The 23,558-nt window shown below is 45.5% G+C and overlaps 1 protein-coding gene across 14 annotated transcripts in view; it reads right to left on the minus strand.

Moving 5' to 3' along the window:
• Nucleotides 1–23,558, minus strand: part of KIAA1217 (sickle tail protein homolog) — a 733,798-nt gene that overhangs the window by 283,100 nt on the left and 427,140 nt on the right. For 13 of the 14 annotated variants that reach the window (XM_038529783.1, XM_038529782.1, XM_038529777.1 and 10 more), the window contains one exon: nt 1,649–1,932. In XM_038529783.1, coding sequence (XP_038385711.1) covers nt 1,649–1,762 — 114 coding nt within the window. In that variant the 5' untranslated portion in view covers nt 1,763–1,932. Of the gene's footprint in view, nt 1–1,648; nt 1,933–12,742; nt 13,032–23,558 lie in introns of those variants that run through there. The other variant, XM_038529780.1, reaches the window with a different exon arrangement.

The raw sequence follows: 23,558 nt of genomic DNA on the forward strand, positions 1-23,558 counted from the left end.
TTGTTTGTTTTTCTCCTGTTAATCTGTCTTATATCAATTTAATTATTAGATGAGTCAAAAACTAGCAGGTTAGAAGGAATTTTGTTTTCATTATACTATCTGTTCTACAGGCAATGATCAACTTACATAATAGTGGAATAACCAAGGATTCTGGGTTCAGATTTAGCCAGATTCAAATTCCAACTTTTCCTTAGGAAACTGTGTAATTATAGCTATTCTGAGTTTGAGTTTCCTCAGCCTGAACTTCTTTGGATAAAGAATGGCACCTCACAAAAACATGACACATTACTTATATGGATATTGATCCTACTAGCAACTAACAAATAGGGATATTTTTATGTGTGTCAATTATATTTCAATAAAACTGTAGAAGAAAACAATAAATAAATAAATAAACAAATAAAAAAATAAAATAGGGTGTCTTTTCTATATATGCTTGAAATGAAAACAGCCTTCCTTTTCTTAATTACTAAAGAATTTATCTGCTGGACATCAACCAGGATTCCTGGTTCTTCTCTCCTTTTCTGGGTCTGCCACCTTTTGGCAAGGTGAACAAGAAGCAAACATACAGTCCATAAAGCTCATTTGATACTTTTAGGCACTCTAGTAAAGATTTAAGGGAAGTGAAGGTTGAATTTAAATGTAAGCAATGAGATTGAGGATGAAGTATAGGTTCAAAGTTTTCAGGTTAATGCCAAATTCCATTTCCATGGATATCAAAAGCTGAGTTAGCTAGACATCACTTTTGCAACCAGTTAACTGGCAAGACTGAAAATACTGAATGTGCCTCTCTCCCTGGAGTGTCAAAATCCTTAACAGTCTGTCCTCTTCCCCAACCACATATATCGCATAGTGGGCTCTGCTTCCTTTACCATGTTCTCTATCCTTAAAGGTCAATTTGATAACGTGTCTGTGAGGGCTACAGAGGAGGTCGTCCCTTTCCTGCAACTCCAAAACTGTGTTATCTGCTAAAAAAGTCGTTGCACACAGCCAAGAAACAAAAACATCCCAAGCCGCAGTTGGGTGATAATCTGTGTAGCTGTCAAGATAACCTGAGAAAACAGGTAGCTGATGACAGCAGAAAGCCAAGAATGCAAAAGGTAAACATCTGTGATTAAAAGGAAAAAAAAAGAGAGAAGAAACAGAACCCTGTCAGCTTCCCAAGGAAAAGGGGTTGACCATAAGTCTGTCTGTCCCTCTCTGTTCCATTTTACCCTGAAAAATGTATGTATGTATGTATGTATGTATGTATTCATTCATTCATTCATTCATTCACTGTGCTAAGCATTCAAGTGTTATCTGGGTGCACAGCAATTGATCCCAGGGTTTATTCAGTAAAGTAATACGCTTCACTGCCTGCACTTTAGATATATTTTTGGTTGAACATCTGGACACTCCTTTTGGGGGAACTCCATACTCTCTGGGTCTCTCCTCTCTGGCATGCTGATAAAGAGAACTGAGCCTTCAGGTCAAACCTTTTACTGCAGGCTGCCTCCTCCTCCCAAGGCCCCAAAGAGATCTGGAACAACTCAAAGGTGGGCAAAAGCCACTCAACTATTTTTTCCCCTTTGAACTATTGGTCACTTTGCTTGCCCTCATGTTCATTTCAGAATGAGCTCTGTGCAGCAAAGTGGCAACATGTTCCTACCTGGTCTCTCAGCCTCTCCTGGTGGCCCATGATTGCAGTGGCATGGTGGGGGTATTTCTGTTTCAGATGTTCCAGGAAAGCTTCTCTCTTCCTGTCCATCTCAGATGTTTGCATTCCCAGGATTTCTTTGGAACTTCGGGGTCCACCTAGAGTGTGTCTCCTTGGGATGTTGCGGGAAGATCTGGAAACTGAAACACGACTGTTTCCATTAGAAAGGCGTTCCTTGGTTCTGCGACATTCTGCATCTTCTAATGACGTTACATGTAGATTGCTTTTTCCTTGTTCTGAAAGACAAAAGAAAAACAAAATATGGTTCACAATGAATATTTCACTACATAGCTCATTTACTGAATACCAAGAGGGTTTGTGGCAGCTTTTAATGTATAAGTGTCACCTAGCAGATGTATTTTCTGGGGGGAAAGAAGGGGGAAAAATCAACAATCAAAGGAAATAGGAAAAAAATCACACTAAAATAAGTTGCAGAAAAAGGTGGGCTATTTCTGACTCTTTCTCTGAGGTTATTCAAAATGAGAACACTTGGGCACACTAGTTTGCAGGCAACTGGGTTACCCCTTACCTTCCTCTGTAATTACAGAAAAGTTAACTCCAGTGATTCTGATTATTTCTTTATTTTTAATTACAATGTCATGCTGGTAACAGGACTTTTATATTTCTATAATCTGAAGGTGGTTTCTGAGACATTTATTTCATCCCCAAGACCAAAAGTAGCTATTATAATCACTGATTTGTAAACCACCTAAAAATTCCAGTCCCCCCATTAGCATAAACTAAGAAAGCATTAAAATATTATTAGGTTCTTATCTTGATGAAGTCCCAATTGTTCATTTTTGCTTTTGTTTCTCTTGTCTTCATGGATGCATCTTGCAAGAAGAAGCTTTTGCACAGCAAAAGACTAAAGAAAAGATTTTGCACAGCAAAAGACTAAAGACAAAACTAAAAGACAACCTACAGAATGGGAGAAGATATTTGCAAATGACCTATCAGATAAAGGGCTAGTTTCCAAGATCTATAAAGAACTTCTTAAACTCAACAGCAAAGAAACAAACAATCCAATCATGAAATGGGCAAAAGACATGAACAGAAATCTCACAGAGGAAGACATAGACATGGCCAACAAGCACATGAGAGAATGCTCCGCGTCACTTGCCATCAGGGAAATACCAATCAGAACCACAATGAGATACCACCTCACACCAGTGAGAATGGGGGAAATTAACAAGGCAGGAAACCACAAAAGTTGGAGAGAATGTGGAGAAAGGGGAACCCTCCTGCACTGTTGGTGGGAATGTGAACTGGTGCAGCCACTCTGGAAAACTGTGTGGAGGTTCCTCAAAGAGTTTAACATAGATCTGCCCTACGACCCAGCAATTGCACTGCTGGGGATTTACCCCAAAGCTACAGATGCAATGAAACACTGGGACACCTGCACCCAGTGTTCCTAGCAGCAATGTCCACAATAGCCAAACTGTGGAAGGAGCCTCGGTGTCCATCGAAAGATGAATGGATAAAGAAGATGTGGTCTATGTACACAATGGAATATTCCTCAGCCATTAGAAACGACAAATACCCACCATTTGCTTTGATGTGGATGGAACTGGAGGGTATTATGCTAAGTGAAAGTAAGTCAATCGGAGAAGGACAAACATTATATGGTCTCATTCATTTGGGGAATATAAAAATAGTGAAAGGGAATAAAGGGGAAAGGAAAAAAATAAGTGGTAAATATCAGAAAGGGAGACAGAACATGAGAGACTCCTAACTCTGGGAAACGAACTAGGGGGGGTAGAAGGGGAGGTGGGCTGGGGGTTGGGGTGACTGGGTGATGGGCACTGAGGGGGGCACTTGATGGGATAAGAACTGGGTGTTATTCTATATGTTGGCTAATTGAACACCAATAAAAAATAAATTTATAAAACAATAAAATATTATTAGGTTAATATTATTATCAGGTAGAAATGGAGAGGATGTAAAGGCCTGGACACATTTCACCTGAAGGGGTCTGTAAAACACACAGTGAAGGGCAGCCCGGGTGGCTCAGCGGTTTAGCGCCTGGCCTTCAGCCTAGGGCCTGATCCTAGAGTCCCGGGATCAAGTCCCATGTCGGTCTCCCTGGATGGAGCCTGCATCTCCCTCTGCCTTTGTCTCTGCCTCTCTCTCTCTCTCTCTCTCATGAATAAATAAATAAAATCTTAAAAATAAATACATACATACATACATACATACATACATAAAACAAAACACACAGTGAAAAGGGAAGAGCTTTGATATCATTCTGACAGCCTTGACCTAGACCCTTGGCCTTGACCCTGCCTCTGACCTGGCCTTTAGGAACAAACTGATTTCTATCTAGAAGGGAGCAAGTAAGTCAGGCAATGACAGTGCTTCACCTACAGGACATGAATAGAGAATCTGTATTCATTTTCAATGGTTGGCAGATAGGGTGTCAGGTTTGCATTCTCTAGTTACCTGAAAAACAGGCAAATATTATTAAAGAATGAGAATAGAGAGAGAAGGTTATGAATGTTCAGAAGCCTTCAGATTCTCTTCATAAGGAGCAGTTCTTACATACTACACGGATGCAGGTGGAATAACGTGTCCCTGTTCCCTGAATTCCCAGGGAAAAGCAGAGCAGGGTCTCGGGAGTTCTGCTTTTTACTCTAGACTTAGACTATATAATGTGATCTATCTCAGCCTCACCATCTTCATTAATAAACCGGAGATGGTTGGACTAGTATGAGATATGCAGTCTGCTAGCTCTAAGTCCTTTAAAACCTACCCAATTTTTTATTTTTATTTTTTAAAGATTTTATTTATTTATTCATGAGAGACAGAGAGAGGCAGAGACAGGCAGAGGGAGAAGCAGGCTCCATGCAGGAAGTCTAATGTGGGACTTGATCCCAGAACCCCGGGATCACGACCTGAGCTGAAGGCAGACGCTCAACCACCCACCCAGGCATCCCTGTAACTTTTTTTTTAAGTAGTTTCCAATAAGAGCTCATTTGCTCACTACTTATCTCAAAAATTTACATGTAGAAAAAGAGATCCAGTATTTGCAAGTTCTAGATGGGAGTCTAGATAAAGAAACAAAACTTTACACCAGTGATATCCGGAGTGTCCAGTTTATGCATAAACTAGCTCATCTAAAGGCAATGCTACCAATGCATTTCCCGCTTCTTTGTCTAGAAACGTCTTTGTACAGAACTCTAGGTACAACACTCTTTGGTTAGGCATAGAAAACATTTTAAACTCAGGCTGGTTTTCCTACTCTGGTTTTCCATCCCTAGAAGAGTGTTCTGGGAATAATTCTTCTTGTTTACCCTTCACTTCTCATTAAGTTGCTAATTATAGCATCTCCATCAGACACCGATGAGGAAAGGGAGGAAAAAATAGCCAAATTGGTTAATTCCCCTACTTTTCATTAGTTTCAGCAGTGAATTTAGAAGAGGAAGAAGATGAAACTATTGATTTAAAGATATTGAAGGATTAACTATCATTTATTTTGGTTCCCTTCTCATTACATGGACTCACACAATGGCTCCCTTTTTTGTGGTGTCTTCTTGGAAAAAAAAGAAATAGAAGACAGGACCCACTGAATAAAGCTAGAGGCAGAAAATGCCATATGTCAGGTTGGTAAATAGTGTGCAATCTGGTTTAGCTTTTGCTTTTGGAGCGTGTATGTGTGCACATGAGTTTTCTATTAGCCAAAAACCTGTTGTATACTTGATATAACACTGTTGACTTTTGTACAGATTTCTAAGATTACTTTTGACATCATTAACATATTTTTAAAATTATCCGGGACAGCTAGATTCATTAGCAAGATTGAATCCCGGGGAAGGGAGACTTCTTCACACCGGCAAACACACAGACACCCATGTGGCTAACTAAACCTTCAGGCACCTCTGCTACTAGCAGGGCCAGAAAGTTCCATTCTGCCTTGGTCTGACACATGGACTCACAAGAACTATTTGGTTTCCTTCAAGGATCCCCAGATTAGGTCAAGACAGCCAGAACAGTAGCCCCTTGGAGACAGAAAAAGACTTTTCCGCTTCCTTCCTTCAGATAAATTGGGAAAGGAACAGGAGGGGGAGTGGCGGGGTTCAGAGTCAATCTTCTGCCACCAGTCACCTTGGAGCAGCTCCGACTCGCTGACTCTCTAAACCCGTTTGTTCCTAACCCTTTGCGCTAGAAGGTCAGGTCAACTTTATGGTACTTTCCCTTTTCTCACTCTCTTTCATGGATTCTTCTAAAATGTCTCCAGTTGGGGATCCCTGGGTGGCTCAGCGGTTTCGCGCCTGCCTTTGGCCCAGGGCACGATCCTGGAGACCCGGGATCGAATCCCATGTCGGGCTCCCGGTGCATGGAGCCTGCTTCTCCCTCTGCCTGTGTCTCTGCCTCTCTCTCTCTCTCTCTGTCTATCATAAATAAATAAATAAATAAATAAATAAATAAATAAATAAATAAATAAATAAATCTTTAAAATGTCTCCAGTTGAGATCCCTGGGTGGCGCAGTGGTTTGGCGCCTGCCTTTGGCCCAGGGCACGATCCTGGAGACCCGGGATCGAATCCCACATCGGGCTCCCGGTGCATGGAGCCTGCTTCTCCCTCTGCCTGTGTCTCTGCCTCTCTCTCTCTCTCTGTGTGTGACTATCATAAATAAATAAAAATTAAAAAAAATAAAATGTCTCCAGTTGCCTAACAAGTTTTTTTTAAAAAAAAAAAAAGATTTTACTTATTTATTCACAAGAGATAGACAGATAGAGAGAGAGAGAGAGGCAGAGACACAGGCAGAGAGAGAAGCAGGCTCCATGCAGGGAGCCCAACGTGGGACTCGATCCCGGGACTCCAGGATCAGGCCCCAGGCCAAAGGCAGGCTCCAAACCGCTGAGCCACCCAGGGATCCCCACCTAACAAGGTTTAATGCGATTTGGAAGAAAGCAGCAAAGGGCCCCAATGGCTAATGCACCGCCAGCCAGATGCACAGCACCCCCGCAGATAGCCCATCCCGGCGGAGCTTATGCCTCCCTCAGCTCTGGGCCCCATCTGCTTCCCATCGCACCACCAGGCATCTGCTCCACCCTTTCAGGCACCCACACCCAACCCCAAGTTCCATGAAAAGCCACTTGAACAGGCATCCCCGGCCCCTGAGCCCTCTCCTCCTCGGTCAGGTGCGGTCAGGTGCGGTCCTCGGGAGCTGCCGACCCCCACGCTGGAAGCAGAAGGGACAAGTCCACCATTTCAGTCATCTGGGGAGAACACGATCTTTGGGGGGGGGGGGCGGAACGACTAAGCAGAGACAGAAACAACCAAGAAGGGGACCAGGCCAAGGGCATTTAGTCACAATTCCACAATTCCACAGCCATGGAGTCAGAGAGCCGGGTCCCGCCAAGTCCTCATTATCCACAAAGCCATCAACACAGAAATACAGTTCTATTTCTTGCCTGGAATGCACTTGGGTGCTAACATGTAACGATGGGTGTGGTGGGCCGCTTGCTATTCTGGGAATCCGTGTCAAACAAATAATGAAGCTGTAGCATGAAGACAAGGCTTCCAGCTTCCCCTTCCTGCCGCACCCAGGGCCACTCCTCCTTGCAGCTCACTTGCAGCAGAACAGGAGCTTCGGGCACAGAGCAGCCCATCGAGCATTCCTGTGAGCAGAAGCCGGGAGGAATGCGGGGCCCAAGTGCCTGGAGAGAGAATCTTCTGAGTTTCAAAGGGCTTCCTGGCTGAGATGCAGCAAGTTCTCCCGCAGGCAGGAGACCACAGGAGCTGCGAGGTGGCCTCCGGCCCTGGTCAGGCTGCCCCAGGCAGGTGGGTGGACTTACAGGAGGGATAGGAGACCTTGCATGGTTCAGACATCCCACACCTGCCTTCTACCCTGAGAGCCAGCAACAGCACTTCCCTGAGATTTTTATTCCCCAGTGAAGATCAGAGAAGCCACCTCCTCACTTCTTTATAGTGGCTCTTTGGTGGTTATCTCTAAGGTATGGCTTTTAAAATTAGGCCAAGATCCCCTCTTGTCATGGAGACATTGTGAGGAGTCACTGTCTGGCTGTACTACCTACGCGGACCTACTGTGGCAGTGACAGTATTTTGTCCATCTATGTCTCCAAACCATAATGTCCTCCTGCTGCCCACAGGGAAAGACTGTTACTCCAGTATCCTTCATCAAGCTGGGGCCTTGTACTAATTCCTCTGGCCAATGCAGTGTGGGTAGAAGTGATGTCAGGCACCTCTAGTCCTGGCCCCCAGGCTTCCTGAATAATCTTCTGTGCTCCTTCTCTTTCTTCTTTAGCTGGGTGAATGCAAAAGCTCCAGTGGAAGCCGTCAAGGCCCTGGGGAATGGGATCCCCATCAGCCTAAAGATGGGCCCTCAGGAGATCCACCTGGCCAGGAATGTCCACATTCCACTGTGTTCAAAAAAATTAACATTGAGCTAAACCACAGAGATTTCAGGGTTGTTACAATTAGCCTACCTAATACATACCACATATTCTTTTGGGGGACCTGCAGGGTTCCTTGGTTGGCCAGTTCTTGCATTAATATCCTACAGATATTAGGATATACATACACCATACATCATACACCAATTGGCACAGAAATTATAGCTGAGGGACACCTGGGTAGCTCAGCGGTTAAGCGTCTGCCTTTGGCTCAGGGCGTGATCTTGGAGTCCCGTGATCGAGTCCCATATCGGGCTCTCTACATGGAGCCTGCTTCTCCCTCTGCCTATGTCTCTGTCTCTCTACCCCTTAGTCTTTCATGAATAAATAACATCTTTAAAAAAAAAAAAAAAGAAATTACAGCTGAAATTAGACCATTATATATATTCACCTTAAAAGCTTTAAAAATTAAGTAAGTGATAAAGAAGGTTTCTGGTATAGGTTTTAGACATAAGAGGAACAGCCTATCCACTCTCCAGAAAAGTCTCATCATCTCATCTCTCATGGTCAGATGATTCATTTATTCCTTCTCAAAAAATATTTATTGAGTGCCTCCTCCATACCCGGAAAGGAGTTAGGAAATGCACTGAAGTTGTGATCAAGATAGACATAATTCCTTTGCCTCACGGGGGATCCACATTATAATCAGGGAGGCAGACAATAAACAAATGTGTAACGAGTACTCTGAAGGATAAAACGGGTAAGGGGCAAAGACTGATGGGGCAATTTTAGAGTTCTGGGCAAAGACTTGAGTATCTGGGACTCCCCAAGCTTGTGCTCTGCAGGGGCTCCCAACGCTATTTTTGCAAGCTCAAGGTGTACTGTATGTGGGTTTGATACATCTGTTTATTGCAAAATGATTACCACCAAAGCAGATAAATACTATCTTGAAACACTGGGGATTCAGGGGTTGGGGGGGAGGGGGGCGGCAAGCAGGAGGGCTGATAACGCTTTGCCGGCCCAGGGGTTTCAAGAGCTTAGGGGCCTGAGAAAAAGCAGGCATCTTGGGGCTGCTGTGAGCCCACGCATCCCAAGGAATGCCCCAGGATCACTCTGGGGAGCCCATGGCCTTCAAAGGGAGTGTCAGATTCTTAGATGCAATTCAGCCAGTAACTACTGAGTGCCTCCTCTGCACGGTGCAGCTCACCCGCAGTATGCATTCATGCTGCTGTTGACTTAAGTAGGCTGCCCATTCAGCCATGGAAGCCTCATTGATTAGAGCTATTCTTGAGGCCGCCATATGCCCCAATTTGCCAAAAACAGTTGTGTGTTACAACTGCTGTCCCAGTAAAATTATTTATAGGGCTCCTTTTCTCTCCCAAAGAGCCTTGGTCTGGACAGTAAGTTTCATGATCACCCTGGGGGAATCCTTATCTATAATAGATTGGTAAACTCCAAGCCCTGGGGTGGTATAATTAGCCTTTTGTTCAAGAAATATTTATTGAGTGCTTTCTACATGCCTGGTGCTCTGTGAGGTGCAGGGAATGTACAGATGAGGAAGGCCTCGTCTGCCCTGGAATACCACGCTGTAATTGAGTGAAGTATACATAAACGAACACCACGAGGGGTGCCAGGCTAGGAACAGGCACGGGGTGTTACGGGTGATGTGAGCAGAAGCCTGGCCTCTCTGGATGGTCCTCGTGCTGGCCGAAGAACTGGAACAGAAGCCATTCTCCTTTTCAGGCTCGCTTCACCCAGAACTCAACAGGACCCTACACATCTAACCTGAATACTTCTCACCCCTAGGATCTCTCTGACCACCCCTCCTCTTCTCCCAGACGTCTAAATGCTCAAGTGCTCCAGAGAGCACCTCTGGGTCCTGTACACACAGACTCAATCCTAGCAGACCTGCCACAGACCCTAGACCTTTCTCCTCAATTCCAGGGGAGAATATCCACGCAGCAATCAGCATCTCCATTTAGGTGCGAGATAAACATCTAGGTCGTAACCTATCCAGAGGCCTTCCTGTTCTCCCCTTCCACTTCCAAACCATAAACACCCTCTCCTCTACTGTACTCCAATGCTTTCGCATTTACATAAATGGCAGCTCCATTCCTCCATCAAGGCAGACCAATGTTTCTGAAACCATCTTTGACTCCTTTTCTCTCATATCCCACTTTGAATCTCTAAGGAAATTCTTTTGGCCTTCCTGCCTTCTCTTTTTTAAGATTTTATTTATTTATTCCTGAAAGACACAGAGAGAAGCAGAGACACAGGCAGAGGGAGAAACAGGCTCCTCACTGGGAGCCCGATGCAGGACTCGATCCCAGGACTCCAGGATCAGGCCCCCAGCCAAAGACAGATGCTCAATGGCTGAGCCACCCAGGCGTTCCTTGTCTTCACTTTCGATATACATCTAGAACCTACCTGTCTTCTTATCACCACCTGTTCTACTACCTGCTGGTCCAAGCTACTGCCTGGTTTACTGCAGAAGCCTCCAAAATGGCCTCCCGCCTTTCCCCTACCCCTACTGGGGTTATTCTCAGGATAGCACCCGGTATTTCCCTTTTATGTGACAAGTCGGGCCTGCCAGCAGCTCCCTACCTCCTCTGAAATAAAAGCTCAAATCTCTACCATAGTCTCACAGCCCTGTGTGACCCGGCCTGGCATTACCTCTTAACCTCTTTTCTCCCGGCCTTGCTGCTCTATGAACATGTTCTTGCCTATTCCCTCCCTTGCCTCTGTCAGAGGTTTATTCAAATATACACGAGTAAGGATCTCCCTGATAACCTTGTCTACTACAGTTTCACTTGCAACCCTGTGTACTCCCTGTTCCCTTTTCCTGGCTTATGTTTCCCTGTAGTCTTATTTCCACTTAATAGAGTTGCTAGATAACATAGGAAATGCCCAGTTAAAATTGAACTTCAAATAAATAATGAATAATTTCAGCAGAAGTATGTCCCAAATATTGCATGGGCTATACTTATGCAAAAAAAAAAAAAAAAAAAAAAACTATTCCTTGTTTATCTGAAATTCAAATTTAACTGGGCATCCTGTAATTTTTATTCGCTAAATCTGGCAACACTGCCATCTAACATGCTATATATTTTTGCTTACCTGTCCATTGCCTCTCTCTACTACCCTCTCCCCTCCAGACTGGGCTCTTAGAACATAAGTTCAATGAAGGCAAGTATTTTCCAACGACTTTGTTCACTGCTGGATCCCCAGCAGCTAAAACAGTAACTACTACATAACAGATGTTCAATATTCACTGAATGAATGAGTAAATGAATAAAGTGATCACACTCCCTCAGCCCCGACCATCTCTCCAGCCTCTGCAGCATCTTTTTTGAAAGCCATTTCTTAAATTGGTCCCGTTCTAATTGCCCCTCCAGATTCTGTGTCATTTATTTCAGCAGAGGCCCAAAGACTGAATCCCTGCTGTAGGCTCCCCTCTTATCGAATTGGGGGTGGGGGTGGGGGATGGAAGGGAAACCTTATCTTCCACTGGACCCCTCCGACCAGGCGCCCTCAGGGAGGAGCGTGCTCTGTTTTAGAAGCACAAACACAGATACCTAGACTGGTGACTGTAAAACCGGGGGATTCCTCAGGGTTTACTAAGCTTAAGGTCTCCTGAGTTTCACCGGGGAGGGAGTAAGGGGTGGGGGGTGGGGGTGGGGTGCAGGGGTGTTCTATCTCTCGCAATTCCATTTTCTTCTGCGTAGCTTAGTTTTGCATTTTCAGTGTAGATGAGTCATTTGTTACTTCCCTTTGGCCTTTTTAAAACACACACCTTTTCCCCTGTGCATAATCAATCCCTACTCCCACTCGGAGCACAGCCGCCCCGCAAGCGCTCCTCTGGCTCTCTGGCCGCCGCCTGAACCCGGGGTGGCGTGGGCGGGGACGGTTTCGGATTGTGCGGGTTTACCAACAGGCTGCCTATAGGACCCGGTATGATAGGCTCAGGCATCACAGACGTCAGAGAGCGGAGAGCAGAGAAGTCCTTTGGCCACCCAGCCCCGCTGTGCAATTTCTTTGGAACAACATAAGCTGCTGGAAATTCCCTACGGAAAAGACAAGCCGATCACAAACACAATGAAAGGAAAACTGCCTGCGGAAAATTTACCAAGATGGTCTTACAACTCCCGACTTTTGAATCAGAGCATTGAGAGATTCACACAGCCCCATCTATCATCCGGAGGTTACCAGCGGCGCCCTGCAGTTCTGATCTGGAAAAGAAAACGTCCCCGCAGTCTGTAACGTAACTCGAAAATTCCGCAAAACTTGCAGGGAGCAGGCATCTGCCTAACGGGACTCCCTCCCGCCCCCAACCAATGAATGGAAACGCCGCGGTCCCCGGGGCGGCTTTTCCCAGACGCGGCTCCTCTTTCCCCCGCGGCCGGAGCTGCGCGGACCGAAAGCCGCCCCGGGCGGTGTGTTTTGTCACCGCCTGGAGACTGAGCACATACCGACTGCTCCCTGTGCCCCCAATGTGGCACCCCCCGCCACCGCTCCTGCCGCTGGAGAAGGGCCTGCCAGAGATGCAGCCGGACCCAGGGGTCCCAGGTCTGCCCTGGGCCCCGACAGCGCTGCGCCCCAGGACGGCGCCAGGTCGGGGCCCTCGAGGGCGGCGGGCGGCGCGGAGCACGCGGGGCCCTGACTCCATCTCCGGGCGAGCCGGGGACTTACCCTGCTTCTGTCTGCCGTCTGCTGAGCGCGGGACGCACGGCTCACATTTCTGGCTTTCGCTTTCTTCCATTGTCCCCGCCTGCGGCACAAGCTCCTCGCTGCTCTTTAAACTTCAGAGAGCGCAGTTCTGAGAGCTCCCAGAAAGCGCCTGGAAGGGGGCCCGGGGGTGGGGTGGGGAGGAGGGGACCGTGCGAAACCCCACCCCAAACTACTCTCCGCTCCGGTGCAAAGTCTCCCAAGCCCGAGAAAACTGCATTCCAGCGTCGGGCCGCCCCCGTCCCTCCGTGCCTGCGTCCCCGCGTCCGTCCGTCCGCGCGCCAGACTGTCCCGGAGGAAGCGGGGGGGTGGGGGGGGTGGAGGGTGCTGTGCTCGGAGCCGCCCCTGCCCCTGCCCCTGCCCCTGTCCCCGACCCCGGGCCCTGCCCCTGCCCCCGGGCCCGCCCTGCGCCGCGCGCGCCCGAGGCCCCAACAGGTGATGGGCTTCCCCACCCAGGACCCAGACCTGCCTGTTTGCACCGCTGCAGACTGCCCCGATTCCGCAGCCAGGGAAGGGACACATTTCACACAGGGTCACCGGCAGGCGCTGGAAGCCACTTCTCTGGTTTCTTTAATCTCAGACACAGACAGAGTGAACCTCCCCAAACAGGCTGATTTACGTATTACTAAGCAGCCAACTGCTGAACATCCCAAATTTCAGTGAAATCCAGAAAGAAAGAAGAGAAAAGAAGAAAAAAAGAAAAGGAAAGAAAAGAAAAGAAAAAGAGAGAGAAAGAAAAAGAAAGAAATCCTATGTGCCGAATGTTGTTAAGTAAACACTTTCTGGCGATAACTGTTTAGAACCTGATTAACACATACAAAGAGGTTGTTTACTTTTCACACAATTTCAATCACTTAAAATGAACTTTAAAAAGAGTTTGTACTCCTTCGCCTAGGCTTTGACACTTCCCCTCTCCCCAACATACACACACACACACACACACACACACACACACACACGGTCACAAATCTGAAAAGTAAACTAGTCCAATCAACCTTCTGAAGTTCTCGAGTTAATTACTTTAAAATATCTGAAAGGCAGTAAGATTGCTTTTCTTCGGATGGGCAGAGTGGCATCCAACATACTCATTCTCCTTTTAAACCATCTACAAATATTTATTTTGTTCTTTACCCAGTCCTTGAAAAACTGGCAAATTTCCCAGAAAGTGAAAATAGGAGACACAATGTCCACACACATACACACAAAAAAGATGGGAAAATAATCTAAGCAACGTTAGCTCTGCCATTCCAGCCATCTAAAAAGTAACACAATCACTAGTAGGAAGAGTGTGATATTTTCATCTGCAGCGGCCCCATCTTTCATAGGGAAAAAAAGAACAATGGTTAGCCTGCTGACCATACCTTGACCCAGTTGAACACCCCACTGGGGCAAGGTTTAGATTAATTTAGATCAAGAATCCATGCAGAACAATGGTTGGCCCATCCTCCAGATTCTGACCTTGAGTCACCTGTGTGTTTTGGCAGTATGGGGGACATATTTTGGCCTTTCAGGGCAAAAATATGTAGGAAACCCCTAATGGACAAAGGATATAGACCAGAAGGTAAATGGCCATCCCAGAGAAGGAGCCAAACTTAAGCCAGGAAGGGGAGAAAAGACCCTGAAACTCCTAACAGGAGGTGATGAATCTTCTAGAAAGTTAAAGCCGCGCCTGGCAGCATGAATACAGGCAGTTGAGTTGACAGAGCTCAAGGTCTCTGTGACTTTGCAACAGAATTACCTGATAATCTTGCTTTAAGGAGGAACTAATCTTACACAGTTTCTGTACTGCTTCCCTGCGGGCAAACGCCAGATGAATCTTGTTTTTAACCTTACAATTTTCTCAGATACAAAATGTTCAGGAAGGAGGGATCCGTGTTCGGGCCCCCAGGTCCAGATCATTCTGATCCTTGTGTGTAGCTGTTGTGTCTTCGTCTTTACATTATTACTGCCAGAAATGACTGGGGTGGGGAGAGGAGAGGGCAGAGACACACCACAGCCAGAGAGCTGGTCTAGACCAGCGGTCCTTGGGCTCTGGTGCGAGAAGAGCCTATTCCTAGCAGCTCCTACCTGCCACTTGACACAGTATGGTGGCAAAACCCCCAGAAAGAAGGAGACAATAGCACACTTGTAATAATAGCAGTCCGTAACAACCAACAGCACCCTGCCTGCTAGGAAGCCTTTCAATCCAGGAAGGAAAAAAAAATGTAGATTTTGCTTTTTTTTTTTTTTTTTAATTTTTTTTTCACGTAGATTTTACTTTCCTGGGGCTGTTTGGAAAGTATGAGAGCAGCCCTTTCTGGGCCAGTGGATCCCCGAATGGGCCAAATAGGGGCAACTCTCCCACCAGTTCTAAACTCTGGTTAGCTCCCAGGCAGCCCAAGGAAGCCCCTCTGTCCACCACGTGTCCCAGCTGCTGGGACCCTCCCCTCCCCCACAGGCAAGGCCGACTGCGGGGCTGTGTAGATAGTCCTCCAAGAAAACTCTGTGTGGAATGCACAAAAGAAAAAGGCATTACCACTGAAGATAATTAACATAAATCATTAAAGGACCATGAAATCTAGACATATATTTACAGTAAATCATGTTCTGTTGAATGGTGAAACTTTCTCACCGTTCTATCGGGGAAGCTTCTCCCGGACTAGTTACTGACCCTTTGTTCCTTCTCCTTGAGAAAGAGAACTGAAAACAATTCGAGAAAGCACTGTATTAATGCCTCTGCACTGGCTATTCTATACATTTCCCTCTAAAGCGCACAGACCTTGCCAGGACCTTTCAGCTGCTTGTCAGCTTTTCTGAGAGGGGTCTCTAGAAAACGCTGACTGTTTTCTGCAATCTCCGTAAGCTCTGTAACTCAGATCTTCATGAGAAAATACTATTATTGTCATTGCTGTTACTGTGCAAATGTTCTTTCTGGGAGAAACCCTATTTGAACTAGAAGCACACCGTGCTTTTAGGTTTAATTTAATTTCTAGGTTTAAAAATTGCTATTACAAACCAATCTGCCTACTGCCTTACTTTGAAATTTGCTGTGAAAGGCAGAAGGAAAGCGGGAGGAACTTGAAATGTGATTTTCCTGCAGTCATACAGAGAGCTACAATAATGATACCAGGGGGCTAAATTTTCAACTCCATTTCTGTTAACCAGCGAAGGTGCAAGACTATTTCTTCGTTAATGGCTCCATATGTTGGCAATTCATGCCTCAGAATGAGCCAACACACACACACACACACACACACACACACACACACACACAAGTGTCATTTCAAAGGAAAGACAAGTGATGGAGATAAGGGGGCAAATGGTGGTTTCGCAGGCGGAGCTAACCTGTTGCAGAACTGGGCCGCTACTGATTTTGATAGCACAACTTAGCTGCCACGATGGGCATTATTCACAAGGGTCAGAAACTATTACATGTGACTTCTTAGCGGTCCTCTTTAATTATAGAGCAGCGAAAAGCATGTCAACTCTTCGTGTAAGTTCTTCAAGAGAGGAATTGCTAAAATACAGCATTCGTGAAACTGCATTGATATGTTTTCAAATTCTTTTTTTTTTTTATTATAAACCCTATTAAGAACAAGAGAGCCTACAGCGGTTCAACATCAGGACACGAAAGAAATAATTAATGCTCGCGTAAGCCATAAAATGACATTTTTCAAAGGCACTGGTAACTGAAAGTAAGACGAAACAAGATCAGGTGAAAGATGGAGCAGGAATGTTTCATCCAGAGCCCCCATGCCTTGACGTGCTGCACATCGCCTCTCCCAAGGGGACGCTGCTGTGCCTCACCCTGGAGTTCAGAAGTAAAAGACTTTTGACAATTGGGAAAACATTTGCTTAAGTGGACGATCTGGTGAATGAAATGTAGGCTCTCTAATTCCACTCTTGCCAGCAGCGTGTCAGCTGGCGAGGGTGACCTTATACTTAAATATAAACCAGAGCACTTGTGACAAGGAAAGGCGACACTATTCATGATCGCAACAGGACAAGATGCAGAAACCACGACTGTCCCTGGCAAACCAGCACAGATGGTCACCTGTGGGTAGGCCAAGATAAGCCCCATGTGCTCCTCAGGTTTCGAAATGCAGAATGAGCATAAATAATGCTGTTCGAGTTTCCCTATGTGGAGCTCGCGAGACATTTAAGCATTAATTAAAAGTGTGAACCTCATCGGAGCTGTTTTACAAGCCCCACCACCAATTTCACATCGGAGAATACAAGTCTACCATATGATATATTTGGTATGATTCATCCATCAAAACAGAATTTTCCTGTCTTTAGGGCAACGATCTCACAGATGTGACCATATCACCATTTATATCTCCAGCATTCCCTCTACAGGGTAACCAATCTTCCTGATCTCACTTGAGTCCTGAAAATCCCAACGGCTCCGAGGAGATCTGGCCAGCCTAGGAGAAGGGAGTTGGCCAATAGCCTCCCCCACTACTCAAGTCTATTTCCATGTCATATAACTTGCTTCCCCTTCCCCATAAAATTCTTCAGGCAATTAGAAATATGAATTACACTTAGACCCAATGTGTTAATGCTTTAAGCGTATTTGCTTTTTTTTTTTTTTCTTCAAGAGAATCCACTGATGTTCATTTTTATCGGGGTTTCATTTATCTCTTTTAAGTTGGAAGACGCTGGAAAGCAAAGACCCACGTGTGCCAAAGAGTGTAGCCGGAGCTGCCATGTGTGCAGCTCATCAGGGAGAAGCCAGCGCTCAGCTCTAATTTGGGTGGTCACTGCAGACCAGGTCTGGATTCCAGGTGGCAACTTTTAAGCAAAAATTGCAACTTGTATGCTCTCACCTCTTTTATCCCAGAGCTGGCTAAACCATGATCTAAGTCTATATAGAGTCCCTCCAGGCTAGAGAGGAACCCAGGAGAATGTGAGCACTCCCACAGTTATGAGCACTGAGCACTCCGCTTGTTACTTGCTTTACCCAATGGTGCTATTGTGAACCCTTTCATTAGCATTTGGTGAGGCCTCCCTGGGAAGGCATTTCCCTGGCCTACTTCTGCCCTTGAGCTAATCCACATGCTCTGCAAAGCTGCTCCGAACTGTTGGGGGAGCACTTACTTCAGGGAACCAATCACAGAGCCAGAAAATTGCCATCAGATGTTAGCTTCTACTGCCCTCACCCATCTCGCAGATGAGCAAACAGAGGCCTGCAGGGTTAGCACCTGTCAGCCTCCGCCGTCAGCCATCACTCTGTTGAGTTTGTTTAATACTCAAGAGCTTTTGTATTCTTTTCTCACAACTTCCCTAGGGACCCCTCAATTATTCTCATTCCTTTTGCTATATTGACATAGACAATAAAGTCAGGGTTGGTTTTATCTGGGGTCAGCAAAGTCAGGATCTTTGCTGTACAGGCCACGTGGCATTAGGCATTAGTGCCTTCTCTGCTCATTGAGATGCAGCGTACACTATGTGTGATGCACGTGCTTGCCTATGTGCCAGTTCTATAATGCCAAGGACATCCCAGGACATGGGACAGATGAGGCTGGGACCAGCCATCAGAGATGAAGAGGAGAAGCCTGAACATGGTCTGACAGTGGAAAGAGCCTATGAGGTGAGTGGGGGCGGGTACAGGTATGTCCCGTAGTCTGGTGGGCTTGGGGTATAGCACAGAGGTAGAGTGTGCAAGCTCTGAGAGCCCCACCCTAGAGATGACTTTGGTACAGCAGAAAGAGAGGTTCACGACATGCCTCCTAGGGTCCTGAAGGGGGGTTATCCTTACCTCTTCCCCCTGAACCTTTGCTCTCCTTCCCCCCTGCCTCCTACCCTAGAACTCAGAGCGCCTGGTCTTCCCTACCAGACAGGGGAGAAACATGTGAGACTGGATTGTGTCTATATGCTTCTCTGTCAAATAAACACCAACTTAGACTTTGTTTCTTTTCTTTCTTTTTTTTTTTAAAGATGTTATTTATTTATTTATTCATGAGAGACAGAGAGAGAGAGAAAAAAAGAGGCAGAGACACTGGCAGAGGGAGAAGCAGGCTCCATGCAGGGAGCCCAATGTGGGACTCGATCGCGGGACTCTGAGATCATGCCCTGGACCAAAGGTAGATGCTCAACCACTGAGCCAGCCAGGTGTCCCTAGAATTTGTTTGAATAATGCACCTGAATATTTTTTCCCACGTTTTCTTCATTCTTACGTTTTGGGGTTTTTTTTTTTTTCTTTTTCTTTTCTTTTTTTTTTTTTTTTTTAGATTTGTATTTATTCATGAGAGACATAAGAGAGTCAGAGACATTGAGAGAGGGAGAAGCAGGCTCCATATGGGGAGCCTGATGCAGGACTCAATCCCAGGACCTTGGGATCACGGCAGACACTCAACCACTGAGCCACGCAGGTGCCCCATTCAGTTCTTAGTTTTACTGAGTAATAGCCACAGACGGTTTTTGTGAGTTTGTGAGAGCCTCAGACAACCAAGAACAGAAGGGTCAGTGCAAACGCTGCTGCTCTTCTATCTCAGCCCCGGGAGGCTAACACTGTGCCAGTGGAATAAGGGCAGTGTGTGTGGGGGGGGGGAGCAGTGCTGCAGGGGCAGGTGCTCCAGAGGCTCGGGGTGTGCAGAGGGTGGGCCACGCTCCAGCTTCTCCACCAAGCTGCACCCCCCCCCCTCAGGTTTTATAGTCAATTCTTGAAAACCAATCATGTGCTTCAGAGCTTAAGTACTTTTACAGTGATTTCATTTTTTCCCACCCCAGCCCTCAGAATGGAAGGAGAGGGGATAACTTGTGTTTCTTGCAGATGGAAAGAAACAGTTTTAATAATGAGGGACCTCATTTCAGGAGCCAAATGGGAGGAGGAAGAAGACCTGGGTAGCATTTATCCCCTGTCCTGCGGTTCTGCTTCTCCCCCCTACCCTGCCAGGTGAATTCTGTGCTCCTCCTCATGTGCTACTAGGGCTTAAAATGTTCTTTCTCAGATTATACTGTTTTGCTTTTGAAACACATTCTTTCTCAAACTTTACAATCACTCAACTGGGCAAGGTTTAGTGGGATAAAATATTTAATTAGAGGTTGGGCCAAGTTTTCCACAACACTCTATGAGGAGTCTAGTTTATGTGAAGTGATTGAATTCATAAAAGCAAAAGAAGAAAATGGTAAGTAGTTTCTAGTTGCTTCTGTGCTCCAACACGCACTTCCTTCCTTCCTTCTACATGTACCCCCAACCCATGTGCATAGGAACCCAAGACCCTGGAGCACCTGGATGGCTCAGTTGGTTGAGCATCTGACTCTTGATTTTGGCTCTGGTCATGATTTTGGGGTCGTGGGATCGTCTCAGGTCAGGCTCTGTGCTCAGTGGGGAGTCTGTTTGAGATTCTCTCTCCTTCTGTTCCTCCCCCCCTTTCTAAAATAAATAAACGAAAAAGAAAAAAAAAAAAATAACCCAAGACCCTGATAATGGCAAACTGATGTAGTAACGTAGACGAGTGAGGAATTGATAAAATCTCAAGTGTGCCCTACGCACAAGTGCCTTCTGAGGAAGGCAGTGGGGAGCTCCTCTGTGCCACCCCAAATCAGTAGGAACCAAGCTGGAGTGCTCTCCATGGAAGAGTTCAGGGTGCTCTGGGCTAGAGAAGGATTCGGAGACCCAGTCACATCTCCCCTGTTCTTTCTTACAGAATTTGAATGAGGTGTAGAGAAAAAGGCATTAGGGTGACCAATGGGCCAGGTCTGCCCAGGACTTAGGGTGTTACCAGGATGCATATATTTCTATGCTAAAACCAGGAAAGTTCCAGGCCACGTAGGTACAGGTGGTCACCCCAGGTGCGGCAATATGGCAGCCAAAGCAGAGCCTCACAAACAGACATTAATAAGCAAAGCCAAGAAGCAGCAAAAGAAAGGAATGGGCTGGGGCGGGGGGGAGAGCACAGTGTTAACCAGCAAGCAGTAGTGGCAGTAGAGAAAGAAGTTGGCAGGGATGGAGTGGCTAAATGAAGGACAAGGACAGATTTCTGTTGGTTTCCCAGAGTAACTATTGCTTTATCCTAAATGTCAAAGGACCATGTTCAGCTGCTCAAGAGGTCTGGGAAAACCATTTCCTAATCTTCCTGCTTCCTCATATAAATAATAGCCCAACCTATGGGGTAGGTCTATTCCTTGTCATCTGTGTAGGTCATGGCCTGTGAAAAGCAGGACACTGAAGTGGAGAGTTTGCAGAGTCACTTTGGAGATAAATACTAAATATGGTTTCGTTCATCTTCAAAACACAGTGTTCTTTGTTCTACTCTTTTCAAGATTGAAACCAAATAGTTTATAATTGCCTTTGGCTGCAGGTTTTTACAGTAAAATGATTTATTTCAAGAAGTTCCAAAAATTCTAGAAGTAAATTAATGTAGACTGGATTAAGAAAAGAAAAAAAATGAAGGAAAAGGAAACTGACAATTCCCTAGTTCAAGTCAGTATTTCTCAAACATCAGCAATTTGTTTTCTGTTATCAAGTTGTCACACTTCATACTAGTATTAACTCAATATTGACTCACTTAAAAAGATTAAGCTTTTTGTCCTTGATAATATTGTTAAAATTATGGGTTTGATAAAAGGATGTATTTTCTGACTTTTCTTACAATATAAGTCAGTATTTAACAATTTTTAATAAGTAAAATATTTGTTCTTGTAATTGCTTTACAAAACAGCTGCAGCCTGAAGAGTATTAGTATAGTGTTTGTAACCAATCCAGCCATCCTGTCATTCACTCACCCCTTTCTCTTTTTAAAAAATATTATTGAAAAAAAAATTATTGAGCACAGGGGTGCCTGGCTGGCTCAGTTGGTGGAGCATGTGACTCTTGATCTCACAGTTGTGAGTTTGAGCCCCACTTGAGTGCAGACATTACTTAAAAATAAAATCTTTAGGGGCACCTGGCTGGCTCAGTGGGCGAGTGTCTGCCTTTGGCTCAGGTCGTGATCCCGGGGTCCTGGAATTGAGTCCCACTCGGGCTCCCTGCAAGGAGCCTGCTTCTCCCTCTGCCTATGTCTCTGCCTCTCTCTCTGTGTGTCTCTCATTAATAAATAAATAAAATCTTTAAAATAAACAAAATCTTTAAAAAATTATTGAGTACTAATTTGCCATGGAGGGGGTGCAAAGGATGCTGGCATGAATAAGACAAGGCATAGATATGTGAATGTTTATCATTGCCCTGCATAGTATTTGCCAATACATGAGCCTCTCATGAGATTGTTAAGTCACAAAGGAAAAAAACTAGTTTCAATCATTTTGGAACCCCAGCCCCTACCACAGACAGCCCTGTGTGCACTGAGATGCTGAGTAAATGTGTTTTTGCTTGGTGGGATCAATGAAGGAATGATGAAATCATGTAGACCAAGAAGATAATGTCTATGTTCACTTAATTAAAGAAAAGTAGAGCTCTAGCTGAGATATAAACAAAAAGCATGGAAGGAGGAGCAGCCACATTGGTCAAGAACAGGAAAGCTTGAGGGAAAAGGTAACAAGGTAATGTGTGGTCTCAAAGAATGAATAGAGTTTCACCAAGTGTGTCACTGGGGAAAGAGTGGTTCAATCCAAGGAACCCCAAGTGCAATGGCCAATGCCTGGGAGAGTATGAGTGGGATGTGTGTGGTTGGGAGTATGGGGAGTAACTGGTGGTGGCAAGTAATGGCAGAAAGTAAAGACATTTAAAAAATTAATGATTGGGATTGGGACTGACTGAAGATGGATTAAAAAAAAAGGTAAGGAGCAATTCTGAAGGTTCTTGCGTTTCAATTTTTTTTTTTAAGAAATTTTATTTATTTATTTGAGAGCCAGAGAGAGTCAGAGAAAGCATAAGAAAGAGGAGGGGCAGAGGGAGAAGCAGACTCCTTGCTGAGCAGGGAGTCCAACGTGAAGCTGTATCCCAGGATGCCGGGATCATAACCTAAGCCCAAGGCAGATGCTTAGGAGTCACCCAGGTGCCCTGGGTTCTTGCATTTCAAATGGGAAGTTTAAAGTGTATCCACTAGGCAATGAGGAATGACAGGACCAAATCTGTACTTTAGAAAAGGGATTCTGTTGGCATAATGTTGGCTGTACTGAATGGTGGCAGGGGAGGGGTGGAGATGAGCAGCCGTGCCGTTAGGAACTGTGACACACGCATGGTATTTCACGGTGTGTGTTGTCTGGGAGTCACGGTCAATGTCCCTCCATTACTCCTTCCCACCTTCCCCTGCCTATTTGCTCAAAAGGGCAGATGTCCTGCAACCTGCCACCCTGGTTTAAATATTTTCCTAAGTTCAAGCTTATCCGTTACACACAAGTCTGAGTCATTTTTACACAGAAATCATGTAGACGATCTATGTGTATCCAATCAGAGGAAAAAATAAACAACACCAAAGGTGGTCTGGGGAGCTAAAAATCAAAAGGTAAGAAAACAGAGGCAGGCAGCTAGGAATTAACAAAGTGCTTTCTTTTTTTCTTTTTTTACAAAAAAAAAAATTTAAAGATTTTATTTATTTATTCATGAGAGACAAAGAGAGAGGCAGAGACATAGGCGCAGGGAGAAGCAGGCTCCCTGCAGGGGAGCCTGATGCAGGATTCAGTCCCAGGACCCTAGGATCACGACCAGAGCCAAAGGCCGATGCTCAAACACTGAGCCACTTAGCCACCCCTTTTTCTTTTCTTTTTTTCATCTTTTAAACATTTTATTTATTTATTTGAGAGAAAGAGAGAGCACAAGCCGGAGGGGAGTGAGGGGAGAGGCAGAGGGAGAAGGAGAAGCAGACTCCCTGATAAGCAGGAAACCTGACATGGGGCTTGATCCCAGGACCTTGAGATC

Source organism: Canis lupus, chromosome 2 (genome assembly GCF_011100685.1).
Source record: "Canis lupus familiaris isolate Mischka breed German Shepherd chromosome 2, alternate assembly UU_Cfam_GSD_1.0, whole genome shotgun sequence".
In the NCBI taxonomy this organism is placed as follows: Eukaryota; Metazoa; Chordata; class Mammalia; order Carnivora; family Canidae; genus Canis; species Canis lupus.